The sequence below is a fragment of the Mobula birostris genome, chromosome 10, assembly GCF_030028105.1.
Source record: "Mobula birostris isolate sMobBir1 chromosome 10, sMobBir1.hap1, whole genome shotgun sequence".
In the NCBI taxonomy this organism is placed as follows: Eukaryota; Metazoa; Chordata; class Chondrichthyes; order Myliobatiformes; family Myliobatidae; genus Mobula; species Mobula birostris.
Genome location: NC_092379.1, coordinates 3,830,498 through 3,844,408, shown reverse-complemented (window position 1 = coordinate 3,844,408; position 13,911 = coordinate 3,830,498). Strand labels below are relative to the sequence as shown.

The 13,911-nt window shown below is 44.9% G+C and overlaps 1 protein-coding gene across 2 annotated transcripts in view; it reads right to left on the bottom strand.

Moving 5' to 3' along the window:
- Nucleotides 1-13,430, bottom strand: part of vaspb (vasodilator stimulated phosphoprotein b) — a 130,039-nt gene extending 116,609 nt beyond the window's left edge. Inside the window, exon 1 of one of the 2 annotated variants that reach the window (XM_072269825.1) lies at nucleotides 13,072-13,430. In XM_072269825.1, the coding sequence (XP_072125926.1) occupies nucleotides 13,072-13,076 (5 nt within the window). In that variant the 5' untranslated portion in view covers nucleotides 13,077-13,430. The remainder of the gene's footprint in view (nucleotides 1-13,071) is intronic. The other variant, XM_072269824.1, reaches the window with a different exon arrangement.
- Between the last annotated feature and the right edge of the window lie 481 nt (nucleotides 13,431-13,911).

The following is a 13,911-nucleotide window of genomic DNA, read 5'->3' as shown; positions in this document are numbered from 1 at the left end:
AGAATAGGCAGGGGTGGATGTCACTGAAGCCCACCAAATGATGAAAGGCAGAGATAAACTGGATATGAAGGTGATGTTTCCTTTGATGGGCGAGTCTAGGACCAGAGGGCACAGCCTCAAGATAGAGGGATGGCCATTTAGAACTGAGGTGAGGAGGAATTTCTTTAGCCAGAGTGCAGTGAATCTGCGGAATCACAGGCCAGGTCACTGGGGGCATTAGGCAAAGGGTGGTAGGTTCCTGATTAGACAGGGTGTGAAAGGCTACGGGAAGAAGGCAGGAGAATGGGGAAATGGATCAGCAATGATGAAATGGCAGAAAACACTCAATGAGCCCAATGGCCGAATTCTGCTCCTATGTCTTACGGTCTAACCACACTCTGTGGATTTATAATATTTTTGGAGAGAGCATGGATCTAGCATATTTTTACCATACATTTTGCTCCACTTTTGGCACAAAATACAAGGTTTTACCGTACTTTAAACACATTCATGCACTATGAGCTTTTGATGTGTTTCTGTATTGAAGGATCTGTACGAAAAAAAGCCAACAAGACATTGCTGCACCTCCAAGAGCGGTTGGGGGCGGTGGTGGGGGGGAAGCTTCAGTACGATGGCTCGACATGTTACGATAAGCGAGTTACGACTGAAGAAAAATGGCTGGAGACGCTTAGCCCTTCCACGTAGGGGTGTCTAGTCTGCGTCAAAAATCAAAGTTGGGGCGAAAAAAAAATCAGTGAAAATCGTGAAAAGAAAACTGTCAACATTTACAAAAAAAGATATTTACCAGAAAACACCATATATAGCTCTTTCAGACAGAATCGGACCTCACCTTCTTTTGTAGTTTTTTATTTTTCTATATCTACGTTATTGAATAGATTTTTAAGCGCATTTTACTGCTGCCGCAAAACAAATTTCACAAGATAGGAGGGGTACAGATAGGGTAAATGCAAGCAAGCGTTTTTCTGCAGCTGTTTGGTGGAACTACAACTAGAGGTCACGGGTTAAGGGTCAAAGGGGCAAATGTTTAAAAGGAACTTCTTCACTCAGAGGATGGTGAGAGTGTGCAATGAGCTGCCAGAGGAAGTGGTGCAACATTTAAGAGAAGTTAGTAGAAGTACACAAATGGGAGGGATATGTTCTGGCTGCGGGTCAGAGGCTATAAGCATTTTAAATGGGTCAGCATGGACTAGATGGGCCGAAGGGTCTGCTTCTGTGCTGTAATGCTCTACGATGCTGTATGTCAGTGAGAATAAACCCGGTGCCAATTCTGATCAGATTTATTATCACAGACATGTCATGAATTTTTTTTGTTTTTTGACAACACAAGACAAAAAATTACTACAAGCTACAGTAATGACCTTAAACAGAACAATCCTACAAACAATATTGGATATGGCTCAGTCCATTACAGGTACAGCTCTCCTCACCATTCAGCGTGTCCGTGTGGAGTCCATCATCAAGGACCCCTACCACCCAGGTCATGCTCTCTTCTTGCTGCTGCCATCGGGAAGGAGACAGGAGCCTCAGGACCCACACCACCAAGTTCAGGAACAGTTATTACCCCTCAGCCATCAGGAAGGAGGTACGGAAGCCTCAGGACCCACACCACCAAGTTCAGGAACAGTTATTACCCCTCAACCATCAGGCTGCTAAACAAGAGAGGATATCTTCACTCAACCCATCATTGAAGTGTTCCCACAACCAATGGACTCACTTTCAAGGGATCTCCATCTCATATTCTCAATATTTGTTGCAAATTTATTTATTATTATTTCTTCTTTTCTGTATTTGCACAGTTTGTTGCCTTCTGCAATCTGGTTGAATGTCCGATTCTTTCATTGATTCTGTTATGGTTATTATTCTATAGTTTTATTGAGTATGCCTGCAAGAAAATGAATCTCAGGCTTCTATATGGTGACATATGTGTGGGGGCACGTGGCCAAGCGGTTAAGGCATTGGACTAACAACCTGAAGCTGAGGAGTTCGAGCCCCAGCCAAGTCAGCATGTTGTGTCCTTGAGCAAGGCACTTAACCACACATTGCTCTGCGATGACACTGATGCCAAGCTGTATGGGTCCTAATGCCCTTCTCTTGGACAACATTGGTGTCGTGGAGAGGGGAGACTTGCAGCATGGGCAACTGCTGGTCTTCCATACAACCTTGTCCAGGCCTGCGCCCTGGAGAGTGAAGACTTTCCAGGAGCAGATCCATGGTCTCGCAAGACTAACGGATGCCTTTACTTTATATATGTACATTGAAATTAAATTTTCTTTGAACTTTAAATAAATAGAGCAAAAGAGGAACAGCGAGGTGGTGTTCAGAAATCTGATGGCAGAGGGGAAGAAGCTGTGGCATATTTACTGATAAAGTAAATTTATTATCAGATACGTACGTGTCACTGTACACAACCTTGAAGTGCATTTTCTTGCAGACATTCGCAGTAGAACAGAGAAATACAATAGAATCAATGAAAAGCTACACACAAGGACTGACAAACAGCCAGTGAGCAAAAGACAGACACAACTAAGAACATGAGTTGTAGAGTCCTTGAAAGTAAGTCAGTAAGTTGTAGAATCAATTCAGTGTCAAGGTGAGTGAACACAAGAAACAAGAGCAGGAGTCGGCCATCTGGCCCGTCGAGCCTGCTCCACCATTCAATAAGATCATGGCTGATCTGGCCATGGACTCATCTCCACCTACCTGCCTTTTCCCCATAACCCTTAATTCCCTACTATGCAAAAATCTATCCAACCTTGTCTTAAATATACTTACTGAGGTAGCCTCCACTGCTTCATTGGGCAGAGAATTCCACAGAAGTTATCCACACTGGTTCAGGAGCCTGATGTTTGATGGGTAATAACTGTATTTCAGTTGTTCTATTGCAAACTCTAGTCCCATGTTAGATTGCTCCCTCAAGACTGTCCGTGACGACAGGGGGATGTACTGCGTGTCCCTCAGCATGTACTCCTGCACTGCGTAATGCACCAATCGGCAGCGTCCCCTTGCAGACATCTTCTCAGACCAGAAGACCGGCAAGGTCAAGGTACACTTTCCACTGACTTAATCATCTTCCAGATAACCTTCTTCTCCTTTTCAGTGAGGTCAGATTCCCAGGACAAGTGATAAGATACCCCATAAACATGAGAGAGTCTGCAGAAGCTGGAAATCCAGAGTAACACACACAATATGCTAGAGGAACTCAGCCGGTCAGGCAGCACCTCCAGAGAGGAATAGACAATGGATGTTTCGGACTGAGACTGTCCTTCATGGCTGAATAACCCATCTTCTCTACCAACTTGTAATAGGACAGCGTGAAGCTTCAGTATGAACCTTACTGTCAAGTTAGTGGATTCACGGCTAGGAGTTTGAAACAGAATCAATGCTCTCTGTGGGTTCAAGCTCATCACCAGATCCTTGATCGACAATGTGACTGATTTTTTAAAAATTTGATAAAAATAGTTGCTAGAAAAAGTTTGTGAACTCCTTCCTGGTTTTCTGCACTAATTATTCATAAAATATGGTCTGATCTTCATCCAAGTCACAATAATAGACAAACACAATTTACTAACACACAAACAATTATACTTCTCATTAATATTGAGTACACATTTCAACAATCACAAAAAGTATGTGAACCTCTGGGGTAATGCCACCTACAAAGGCTATTTGGAGTCAGGTGATCCAATCAATGAGATAAGATTGGAGATGCGGGTTGCAGAGGTATCCTGCCTTATAAAAAAGACATACAAGGTCAGGTTACTGACAGAGCCTGCTCTTCTCAAGGTAGGTCTGTTTATGAAGCACAAGAATAAATCAACAGAATGGTTTAAAAAGAAGAATATTCGTGTTTTGGGATGGTAAAGTTAGAGTCCAGACCTTAACCCAATTGAATGCTGTGGCATGATCTGAAGAAGGCTGTTCATGCAAGATATCCCAGAAGTATTAGAACATTAGAAAGTTTTTGACAAGAACTGGCCATTCAGCCAAAAAAAAAATGCTTGCCAATTCCTATTCACATAATGTGTTGAAATAACGATCGAGTTTAGATTGGAAAGTCTCTAAGGTACAACTCTCAACTACACAACTAGGTAGTTTGTTCCATGTGTCCACAACTCACTGTGCAAAGAAATGCTTCCTGACGTTAGTCTGAAATCTCCTCTTAACCAGTCTCCACCTATGGTCCCAAGTCCTCATTGATGGATTAATTGTGAAGTAGCAGCTGGCATCCGCTTTACTTATACCCTTACTGATTTTTGAACACTTCTATTATGTCTCCTCTCATTCTTCGTCTACTTAAGCTAAAAAGATTTAAGTCTTTCAAATCTTTCTTCATAGCTCATACCCTGCAGACCTGCAATGAGTCTAGTTGCCCTTCCCTGAACTCTCTCCAGGGCCTTCACATCCCTCACACAATATGGAGACCAACTTTGTACTCAGTACTCAAGGTGTGGCCTCACAAGCACATTATACCATCTTAAGGAGAACGTCTCGACATAAGCTCCACTGAGCGCATTATATAACAATATAACTTTAACATATGCCGGACGATGCTGAGGATGTTCTACGAGTCTGTGGTGGCCAGTGCTATCATGTTTGCTGTTGTGTGCTGGGGCAGCAGGCTGAGGGTAGCAGACACCAACAGAATCAACAAACTCATTCCTAAGGCCAGTGATGTTGTGGGGATGGAACTGGACTCTCTCACAGTGGTGTCTGAAAAGAGGATGCTGTCTAAGTTGCATGCCATCTTGGACAATGTCTCCCATCCACTACATAATGTACTGGGTGGGCACAGGAGTACATTCAGCCAGAGACTCATTCCACCGAGATGCAACACAGAGCGTCATAGGAAGTCATTCCTGCCTGTGGCCATCAAACTTTACAACTCCTCCCTTGGAGGGTCAGACACCCTGAGCCGATAGGCTGGTCCTGGACTTATTTCCTGGCATAATTTACATATTATTATTTAATTATTTATGGTTTTATTACTATTTAATTATTCATGGTGCAACTGTAACAAAAACCAATTTCCCCCGGGATCAATAAAGTATGACTATGACTATAGCCCAATGTTCTATTAGCTTCCTAATCACTTCTGTACATTGTCTAGATGTTGATAGTGATGAGTCTACCAGGACACCCAAATCCTTCTCACACAGTGCACTTTTCAACTCAAGACCGCCCCCCCCCCCATTCTATATATATCTAATATTTCTACTTCCTATATGTAATACTTTACACTTACTTACGTCAAATTTCATCTGCCATTTATCTGCCCACATCTGGATTTTGTTTGGATCTAACTATATTGATTCTGCTGCCTGAATGTTATCAGGCCCTCCCCCTAATTTTGTGTCACCTGCAAACTTTACTAGTCTATTTGTCATGTGTTTATCCAAATCATTAATGTAAATTAGAAACAGCAGCAGCCCCAAAACCAATCCCTGTGGAACCCCACTTTTAACATCTTCTAGGTGTGAAAATGATCCTCTCACCATAACTCATTGTTTTCTGTTTGTGAGCCAGTTCTGCGCCCATTCGCACACATTACCCCCAATCCCTACCTCCTGTAATTTGATTGTGAACTCTAGTGGGGTACCTTGTCAAAAGCCTCTGAAAGTCCAAGTAAGTGACATCAAACACTCTATTGTTATCATAAATCTTAGTTGCCCCTTCTGAGAACTCCAGCATATTAGTGAAACCTGATTTCCACTTTCTGAACTCGTGCCAGCTTTCTGCAAACATGCCTGTTCTTATCAGCTGCTTTTCCATTTCATTCTTTATTAATGTTTCCATCGTACCTACGGTACACATTAAGCTTACTGGTCTATAGTTAACAGGGTCAGAACGGTCACCCTTCCTATATATTGGGTCAACATCAGCCCATTTCCGGTCCTCAGGGATTTCACCAGTCTTCATTGACTTTTGAAAAATACATGTTAGGGGTTCGCATTTATAACCACAGACCTCTAAGTACCATTGGTCATACGTTGTCTGGCCCTGGTTATTTATTAACTTTCAGCTATAGCAGGACCTCACTTTCTAAGATCTCTAAGTCACTTAAAACAACGTTATTTTTCTCTACCTTTACTGGCATTTTGCCAACATCTTTACAGGTAAATACTTTAGCAAAATATGAGTTAAAAGTATCCGCTATGTCCTTCTCTGCATAATTTAATGCCCCATTATTATTCCTAATACACCTAGCTTCATCCTTGACTTTTCTTTTACTACTAATGTATTGAAAAAATCTCTTAGGTTCAAACTGAACGTTATCAGCAATATCCTTCTCAACCTACCAGTGCCAGCTGTAGGGTCAGGGTTCAATTCCCGCCGCTGTCCGTAAGAGTTTGTCCGTTCTCCCCTTGACCACATTTCTTCTGGGTGCTTCAGTTTCTGTCCACTTCCCAAAGACGGACGGGTCATGGTCAGTAAATTGTGACACTTGTGGTCTGTACGGGTTAGGGTTGGAAATTGTGGGCATGCTGTGTTGGCGCCAGAGGTGTGGCATCACTTGTGGTCTGTACAGGTCATGGTTAGTAAACTGTGGGTGTGCTGTGTTGGTGCCAGAGGTGTGGTGACACTTGCCAGCTACCACCCCCCCACCTCTCAGACTGTGTTGTCTGCTGATGCATTTCACTGAATGTTTCCAAGTACGTATGACAAATAAAGCTAATCTTTGTCTTCAGAGCACCAGCGATCGCCGATCAGAGTGTAATTCCCAACGCTGCCTGTAAGCAATTCGTACGTTCTCCCCATGACCATCTGGGGGCTCCCGTTTCCTCCCGAGTCCAAAGACGTACAGATCATGATTAGAAGGTTGCGGGCATTCCACGTTGGCGCCGGAGGCGTGGCGACACTTGTGAGCTGCCCCCGGCACCTCTCGGACTACGATGGCTGCTGACGCAAACGGTGCATTTCACCCTGTGACATATAAAACTAATCTTTTAACAGGAGGAACCTGTGAGGTGTCTGAGTGACTGCGCAGCCCCTCAGTATCCAGTGGTGACAGGACTCTGGTGTGTGGTCCTTCCCTACAGCGCCACACGGAGAGTCAGCGTGTACCTCGGCACGTACTCCTGCACTGAGGAATGCGTTCCCTCGAGAACATCCCACTCCGGAAGACCAACGTACACCTTTCTTCACTGATGTAGAGGCAGGTAATAACCTGCTCCGTTTGTGACCCTGGGAACAGTCCGCAGATTGCGGAGCCCACTCAGCACGCAGCTGCTTGGAGATGAACCTCAACAACAATATTCAACTGATAAGAGGTTTATAGAACTATGAGAAACAGACGGAGTAAACAGTCAGAATGTATTTTCTAGGGTAGAAAAGCCAAGCTGACCATAAGACATTGGGCAGAATTAGGCCATTCAGCCCATCGAGTCTGCTCTGTCACTCCACCATGGCTGATCCCAGATCCCACTCAACCCCATAAACCTGCCTTCTCACCGTAACCTTTGATGCTCTGACTGATCAGGAAACTACCTCCGCTTTAAATATACCCACAGACTTGGCCTCCACCACAGTCTGTGGCAGAGCATTCCACAGATTTACTACTCTCTGGCTAAAAAAACAAACTCCTCCTCACCTTGGTTCTGACATGTCGGTCTGTGGCCTCCTCTACTACCACAATGAGGCCAAACTCAAGTTGGAGGAGCAACACGTCATATTCTGCTTGGGCAGCCTCCGACCTGATAGCATAAATATCGATTTCTCTAACTTCAGGTATTTTTTCTATTCTTCCCTTCTCTCCTTTTCTATTTCCCAATTCTGGTTCCCCTTTCTCTTCTCCTTACCTACCCATCACTTTCCTCTGGTGTCCCTCCTCCTTCCCTTTCTCCTCCAGTTCACTCGCCTCTCCTGTCAGACCCCCTCTTCTTCAGTCCTTTAACTCTTCCAGGTATCAGCTCCCAGCTCCTGACTTCTTCCCCGACCACCGACCCACCTTCCCCCTCGCCCGGCTTCAGCTTTCACTGTAACAGTAAAAGGTGTCGGGGTGGAGATAGGTCTCTACCAGAAGTGGGGTGAGGCGCTCCTTCCCTCCGCTAGCCTGCAGGTCACCCTTGGACAAGGTGTAGCACCTGCTTAGCCCCCTGATCAGGGTCACGTGAACCCATGGGAGCAGGTGGTGGATGGTCGTACGAGCAGCCAGTGCAGATCACAAGTCCTGGTTATGTGACCACTGACACCAGGCAGACAATCTCTGAAGAGTATTGATCATGGCTGGGGTCACCCGTCTTGTAAAGATACTGCCCAGAAGAAGGCGATGGCAAACCACTTCTGTAGACAAATTGGCCAAGAACAATCACGGTCATGGAAAGACCATGATCGCCCACATCATACGACACAGCACATAATGAATGAATTAACCCCCACGCTTCAACTTCTTATTCTGGCTTCTGCCCCCTTCACTTCCAGTCCTGAAGACGAGTCTTGGCCCACAGCATCAACTGTTAATTCCCCTCCATAGCCTGATCTGCTGAGCTCCTCCTGAATTTTGTGCGTGTTGCTCTGGATTTCCAGCATCTGCTGGGTCCCCTGTGCTGAAGTATTAAAGGTGGTAGTTGTGAAGTGAGGGGGGGGGGGGGAAGGTTGAAAAGGGAATGTGTGGGGTGACTGACTGGTGGGTGTCTGGACCCTGCCACCAGGGGCAGTGGTGAAAGCAGACACTTTGACACATGAATACCCAGGGAAAGATGGGATTATGGATGATGTGCTGGCAAGAGGGATTACATTAATTTGGCATCTTGTCCGGTACAGACATCATGGTCTGAAGAGCTCCACCCTATTCACTTATTTATTGAGATACTGCATGGCACAGGCCCTTCTGTCCCTTCGAGCTCCGCCACCCAGCAACCCCCGATTTAACCTCAGCCTAGTCACGGGACAATTTACAACGACCGATTAACCTACCGACGGCTAGGTCTGTGGGCTCGGGGAGGAAACCCACACGCTCGGGGGGAAAGAATGTACAAACTCCTTACAGGCAGCAGCAGGAAATGAACCCAAGACTAATTCAACCCTCGCTATCTACTTCCTCAGTCACTGCACTGTAACATTTTTAAGTAATTTTTTTAAAAATGTTGTTTGCATTGTAAATACAAGCTGGTATTTATTGCACATTCATTCCATGTCTGTTCTTCTAACGTTATTCTTTTACAATTCCTCATAACTGTTAGGTGTTATTTTTTTTTGTTGCACGTCACAACAACACACCCCAGCAAACTTCTAACAGAGGTAAATGTTGAAACTTGACCCTGACTAGAACGGTTTTAACACAGGCACAGGCCACAAGGAGGTGGCTGATCAGCTGATCAACACCACAGCGGGAAAGCTGCACTGCCACCTCTCCAGGTGACCTATTAAACCGAGGAGCATCTGCAGGCTGAGGCAGCCTCCAGCACTCCTCTCTGCCTGCTTCGCACTGACATGCCACCGGCCGGGTGAGCAAAATTCTTTGCACTTTGAATCAGAGTTTCCTTACAAACTCTTTACTGTGCTTCCTGTACTGGGCTGGAGTTTAGAAGTTTGGGGGAGGAGGGCAGGGAGAGAGTGGACGGGGACGGGATATTTCCAATAGGACCAGGAGGCACAGCCTTAGAATAGAAAAGCATCTTTAGAACAGGAATGAGGAGCAATTTCTTTAGCCAGAGAGTGGTGAATCTGTGCAATTGGTTGCCACAAACGGCTGTGAAAGCCAAGGCACTAGGTATACTTAAAGTGGAGTTCGACACATTCTTGATTAGTCGGGGCATCAAAGGTTAACAAGAAGAAGACTGGAGAATGGGGCTGAGAGGGATAGTAAATCAGCCATGATGGAATGGAAGAGCAGACTTGATGGGCTGAATGGCCTAATTCTGTTTCTATGTCTTGTGGTCAGGCTGTGCAAGATTCACAGTAAAATCGCTGTTAGAGAGACACTATGAGAGCTCGGGCTCTTTTGGAGTTTTTGGAGGTCAAATCCAGTGTCATTCTGCAGAGAATCTGTACGGCCTCCCCATGGAATGTGTGGGCCTTTTCCCGTTTCCTCTCACAGTCCAAAGACATACTAGTTAGTAGGTTAATTGGGTGTTACAAATTGTCCCGCGATAAGGTTAGGGTTAAATCGGATTTGTTAGGGGCTTCTGGGCGGTGTGGCTCGAAGGACTGGAAGGGCCTATTTTGTGCTGCATTTCTAAATGGAAATAAATCGACTGACTGTTCAGATCCCTTTGCATCTCTGAGACAAATCAATTGTTGGGAATCAGACATTAGGGGATAGAAAACGAAACTCAGCAGGTTCAGGGGTGTGTGTGTGTGGGGGGGAGGGGGGGCAGGGAGGGGAGAGGAGAAAGGAACTGTCTATCTTTCGGATCGAAACCCTGCTTCAGGAACCAGAGTTGGCTGCACAGTCGTGTAGTGGTCAACATAACGCTATTACAGCGCCAGGACCCGGCTTCAACTCCAGCCGCTGTGCGTACAGAGTTGACACCTTCTTCCCCGTGACCGTGCGGGTTCCTCCCACAGACCAAAGCGGGATGGGTTAGTCGGTTCATTGTCATTTAGGTGTGGGCTCAAAGGGCTGGGCACCATGCTGTACCTTTGAACTGAACAAACCCTCCCCCACTTCCCCTGACAGATGCTGCTCAACTCGCCGAGTTCCTCCAGCACATCGATCCCATCTCCAATCTATTGATCTCAATGACAGGGCATCCACACCCCTCCTGGCCACAGTCAACTGCAGACTTACAGAAGAAATTATTCCATATCAGCCAGCAGAGACCTTAACATGAGACTAGTTCCAGAGTTAGCAGACTTGATTCAAAGTACATTTATCATCAAAGTACGTACCTGCAAAACAAAAGAGCAAACCACACAAATGGCAAAAAAAAGTGAAAAACACCAAATCGCAGTTATCGAAAGAGTCTAAGCAGATTCAGTTCAATCTCTATCGGCAGGCTGCCCCGATCAAAATCGCACAATACAGCGACAAAAAAGGGGGGTGAGGTGGGGACAGAAACCAGAAACACATTATAACGTGAACTAGAGTCCAATCCACATGGATTAAAGCTAGCCCAAGACTCATAGACTCCTGCACCACCCTGCAGAGGGGGAGAAACCATTCACACATTGGTACCTTCCTCCGGTACACGATGCTGAACATCTACCCTCCTTCCACTCTCTTGACAAAAGCTCGCTTGCGCCTACCCTGTCAATTCCTCTCAGAACTGGGTTACCAATCCAATCCATCCTACTTTTCAAACAGCAGATCGAAACTCATGGCAGCTGAACAACTAGCAACCTTTATGCTTCAAAACTGAACGGAAGCTGTTAGAATTAACAGCAAATGAACATAGAATCACCAACACTCCTGTGCCTAGCATCACGTTATGGACCTACAGTTTGTCTTAATCATTTACATTTATTGTATCTTTATCTTATTGTGTGTTTTGTACTGCATCAGATCTGGAGTAACAATTATTTAATTCTCCTTTGCACAGGAAGTAGCATTAAACGATCATGACTTTAAGCAATCTTGAAGGATGTTTCCTACGGTGGGAGAGTCTAGGACTAGAGGGCACAACCTCAGATTAGAAGGACGTCGCTTTAGTTCAGAGAGGAGGAGGAATTTCTTTAGCCCAAGGGTGGTGAATCTGTGAAATTCAGTTACTTACCTCAAGCAGTAAGGCTGATCAGCACCATCACCCACTAACCCACTCCTCCACAATCCCCCAATACCACTACTTTATCATTTCCTGTCAGAGTCACCTTATGTACAGACACTCCTGTACCTAGCATCACTTTATGGACATACAATATATATATATCTTATGTATTATTTATCTTATTTTTTTATTATTGCTTTGTTGATCTTATTATATGTCTTATGTGCTGCATCAGATCACCCGGTTAATTGGGTCATTGGTTAATGGGGGCAGCCACTGATTTGGGACAACTCCTAAAGAACAAAAACTAATCGAGAAAATTGCCGGGAGTCCGTTTGTTTATTTGAAGCACCCTGCCGCTTGATTAGGGCAGGAGATGTCACTGACATTTGGTGAGAAATAAGCAGTAAGACAATTCCGAACCGTTTCGTTCACTGTGGTTTCAAGCATACAGGCTTGGAGAGTCCAGAAAAGGCCGGGAGTGAAAATGAAACAATTTCACGATTTCAATAAGTTAGGAACCACAAATAATTTGAAGGTATTGGCAATCACCTTGAATATTACAATGAAAATGAAGATTTGGAGGATGCAATTGTTAAGGCAGTCCATCATCTGCACTAGGAGTCTGTGATGATTTGGTTCATTGCATACACTGGATTAATTCCTCCGTCGATAACCATTAGGAACTTATACACAGTTTTATAATACTATTGGCAGTGTTCTAATTTGTTCTGTATTTCATTTAAATACATAATTTGTTACCTAGTTTGTTTTTATAAATACCCTTGCAACTACTTCGGCTAATTAGGACAACCGCTTAATTGGGCCAAAATATATTGGTCCCAATGTATCCAGAATCATTTCGTTCTCCTTTACACTTGTGTACTGGAAATAACACTAAACGATCTTCATCACAACCACCCGCTGTTCCAAGCGACCCAGGATCGATAGATCTCAAAAAGGTTTTCTTTTGTTCACATAACCAGAAACGACGATAACATCAAACACTAATCTTTCAAAGCAAACAAATCTATTAATTGAGATTTGGTGACTCTCTACCAAAGAAAGAAACTTACTACACAGCGAATTGTGAATTTGCACAATTCACTGCACAAGGTATTTTTATATAAAAAATCACTGAAGTTACAGATGGTAAAACCACACTGTATAATCAGTTTCATGGAAACTTTGAACCTCACGGTCCATTGCGCCGAAGAGAAAGATCAATCTTACACCACCAAACTTCAGAGAAAGCCCCGTTTCGTTAATCAACCCGCAGACATACGAGTGAAACATTCGCCCACTTTTTTTAACGCCAGCATTTCAAAAGTCAGACCTGGAGACTACTCAGAACTAATTCCACATTGAAACGAGCATGTTATTAGAAGCGAACAGGTCCGGAAATTGACAAAAGGTGGAATCCTACCTCATCTTCGGCTTCGGTGGGACTTGACCTTCACCGATCTATCGAGGCTAGCAGAGGTACTACAGACTAATTTCCTGGTCTTGCGTTTTCTTTTGGGTTCCACACACCGCTGATTTTTTTCTCTCTCCCTCCCTGTCTCTCCGCCTTTCTTTGCTTCCTTGCAGTGCAAAGGGAGAGTTAGAAAGCTGAAAGGGCGTGTTTTTTGGTTTTATTGGTTTCTGTGTATATCCTCCCCAGCTGCGCGGTGTACCTGTTCAACAGTGTACAGTACACCAGTCCTGTTACAACATGCTTGCTCCCCCCTGCTACACTGGAACCACTCTGACTCACTCTGCTCCCCGCATTCACACACCCGCCTAGCCCCACAATGCACAGCCTTACACTTCCGCCAGCATGATTTAAAAGGGCAATGGACACCATCCACTTAAAAAGGGAAATCCTGCAAAAGAACATTTCACACTGCACCCAAGGCTCACAGTGTGCGCGGTTCTTCCGCTACTTGGAGAGGGAGGAGCCCCTGAATTAGTGTAGTAGTGGTACTTATTGCAACACACATAATGTCTTGTGCGTGTTGCTTTAGATTTCCAGCACCTGCGGGCTTCAGTCCTGAAGAAGGGTCCCCGGCCCGAAACGTCGACTGTTTACTCTTTTCCGCAGATGCTGAGTTCTTCCAGCGCTTTGTGTGCGTTGTTTTGGCTTTCCAGCACCTGCATCATTTATCATGTTTAATAGAATTTATTTACAGGTGGGCTGGCGCGGATATGGTCTCCACTCAAGGAGGTGTGAGGCGCTCCTCCCCCCACCCACCCGCTAGCCTGCAGGTCACCTTTGGGCAAGGTG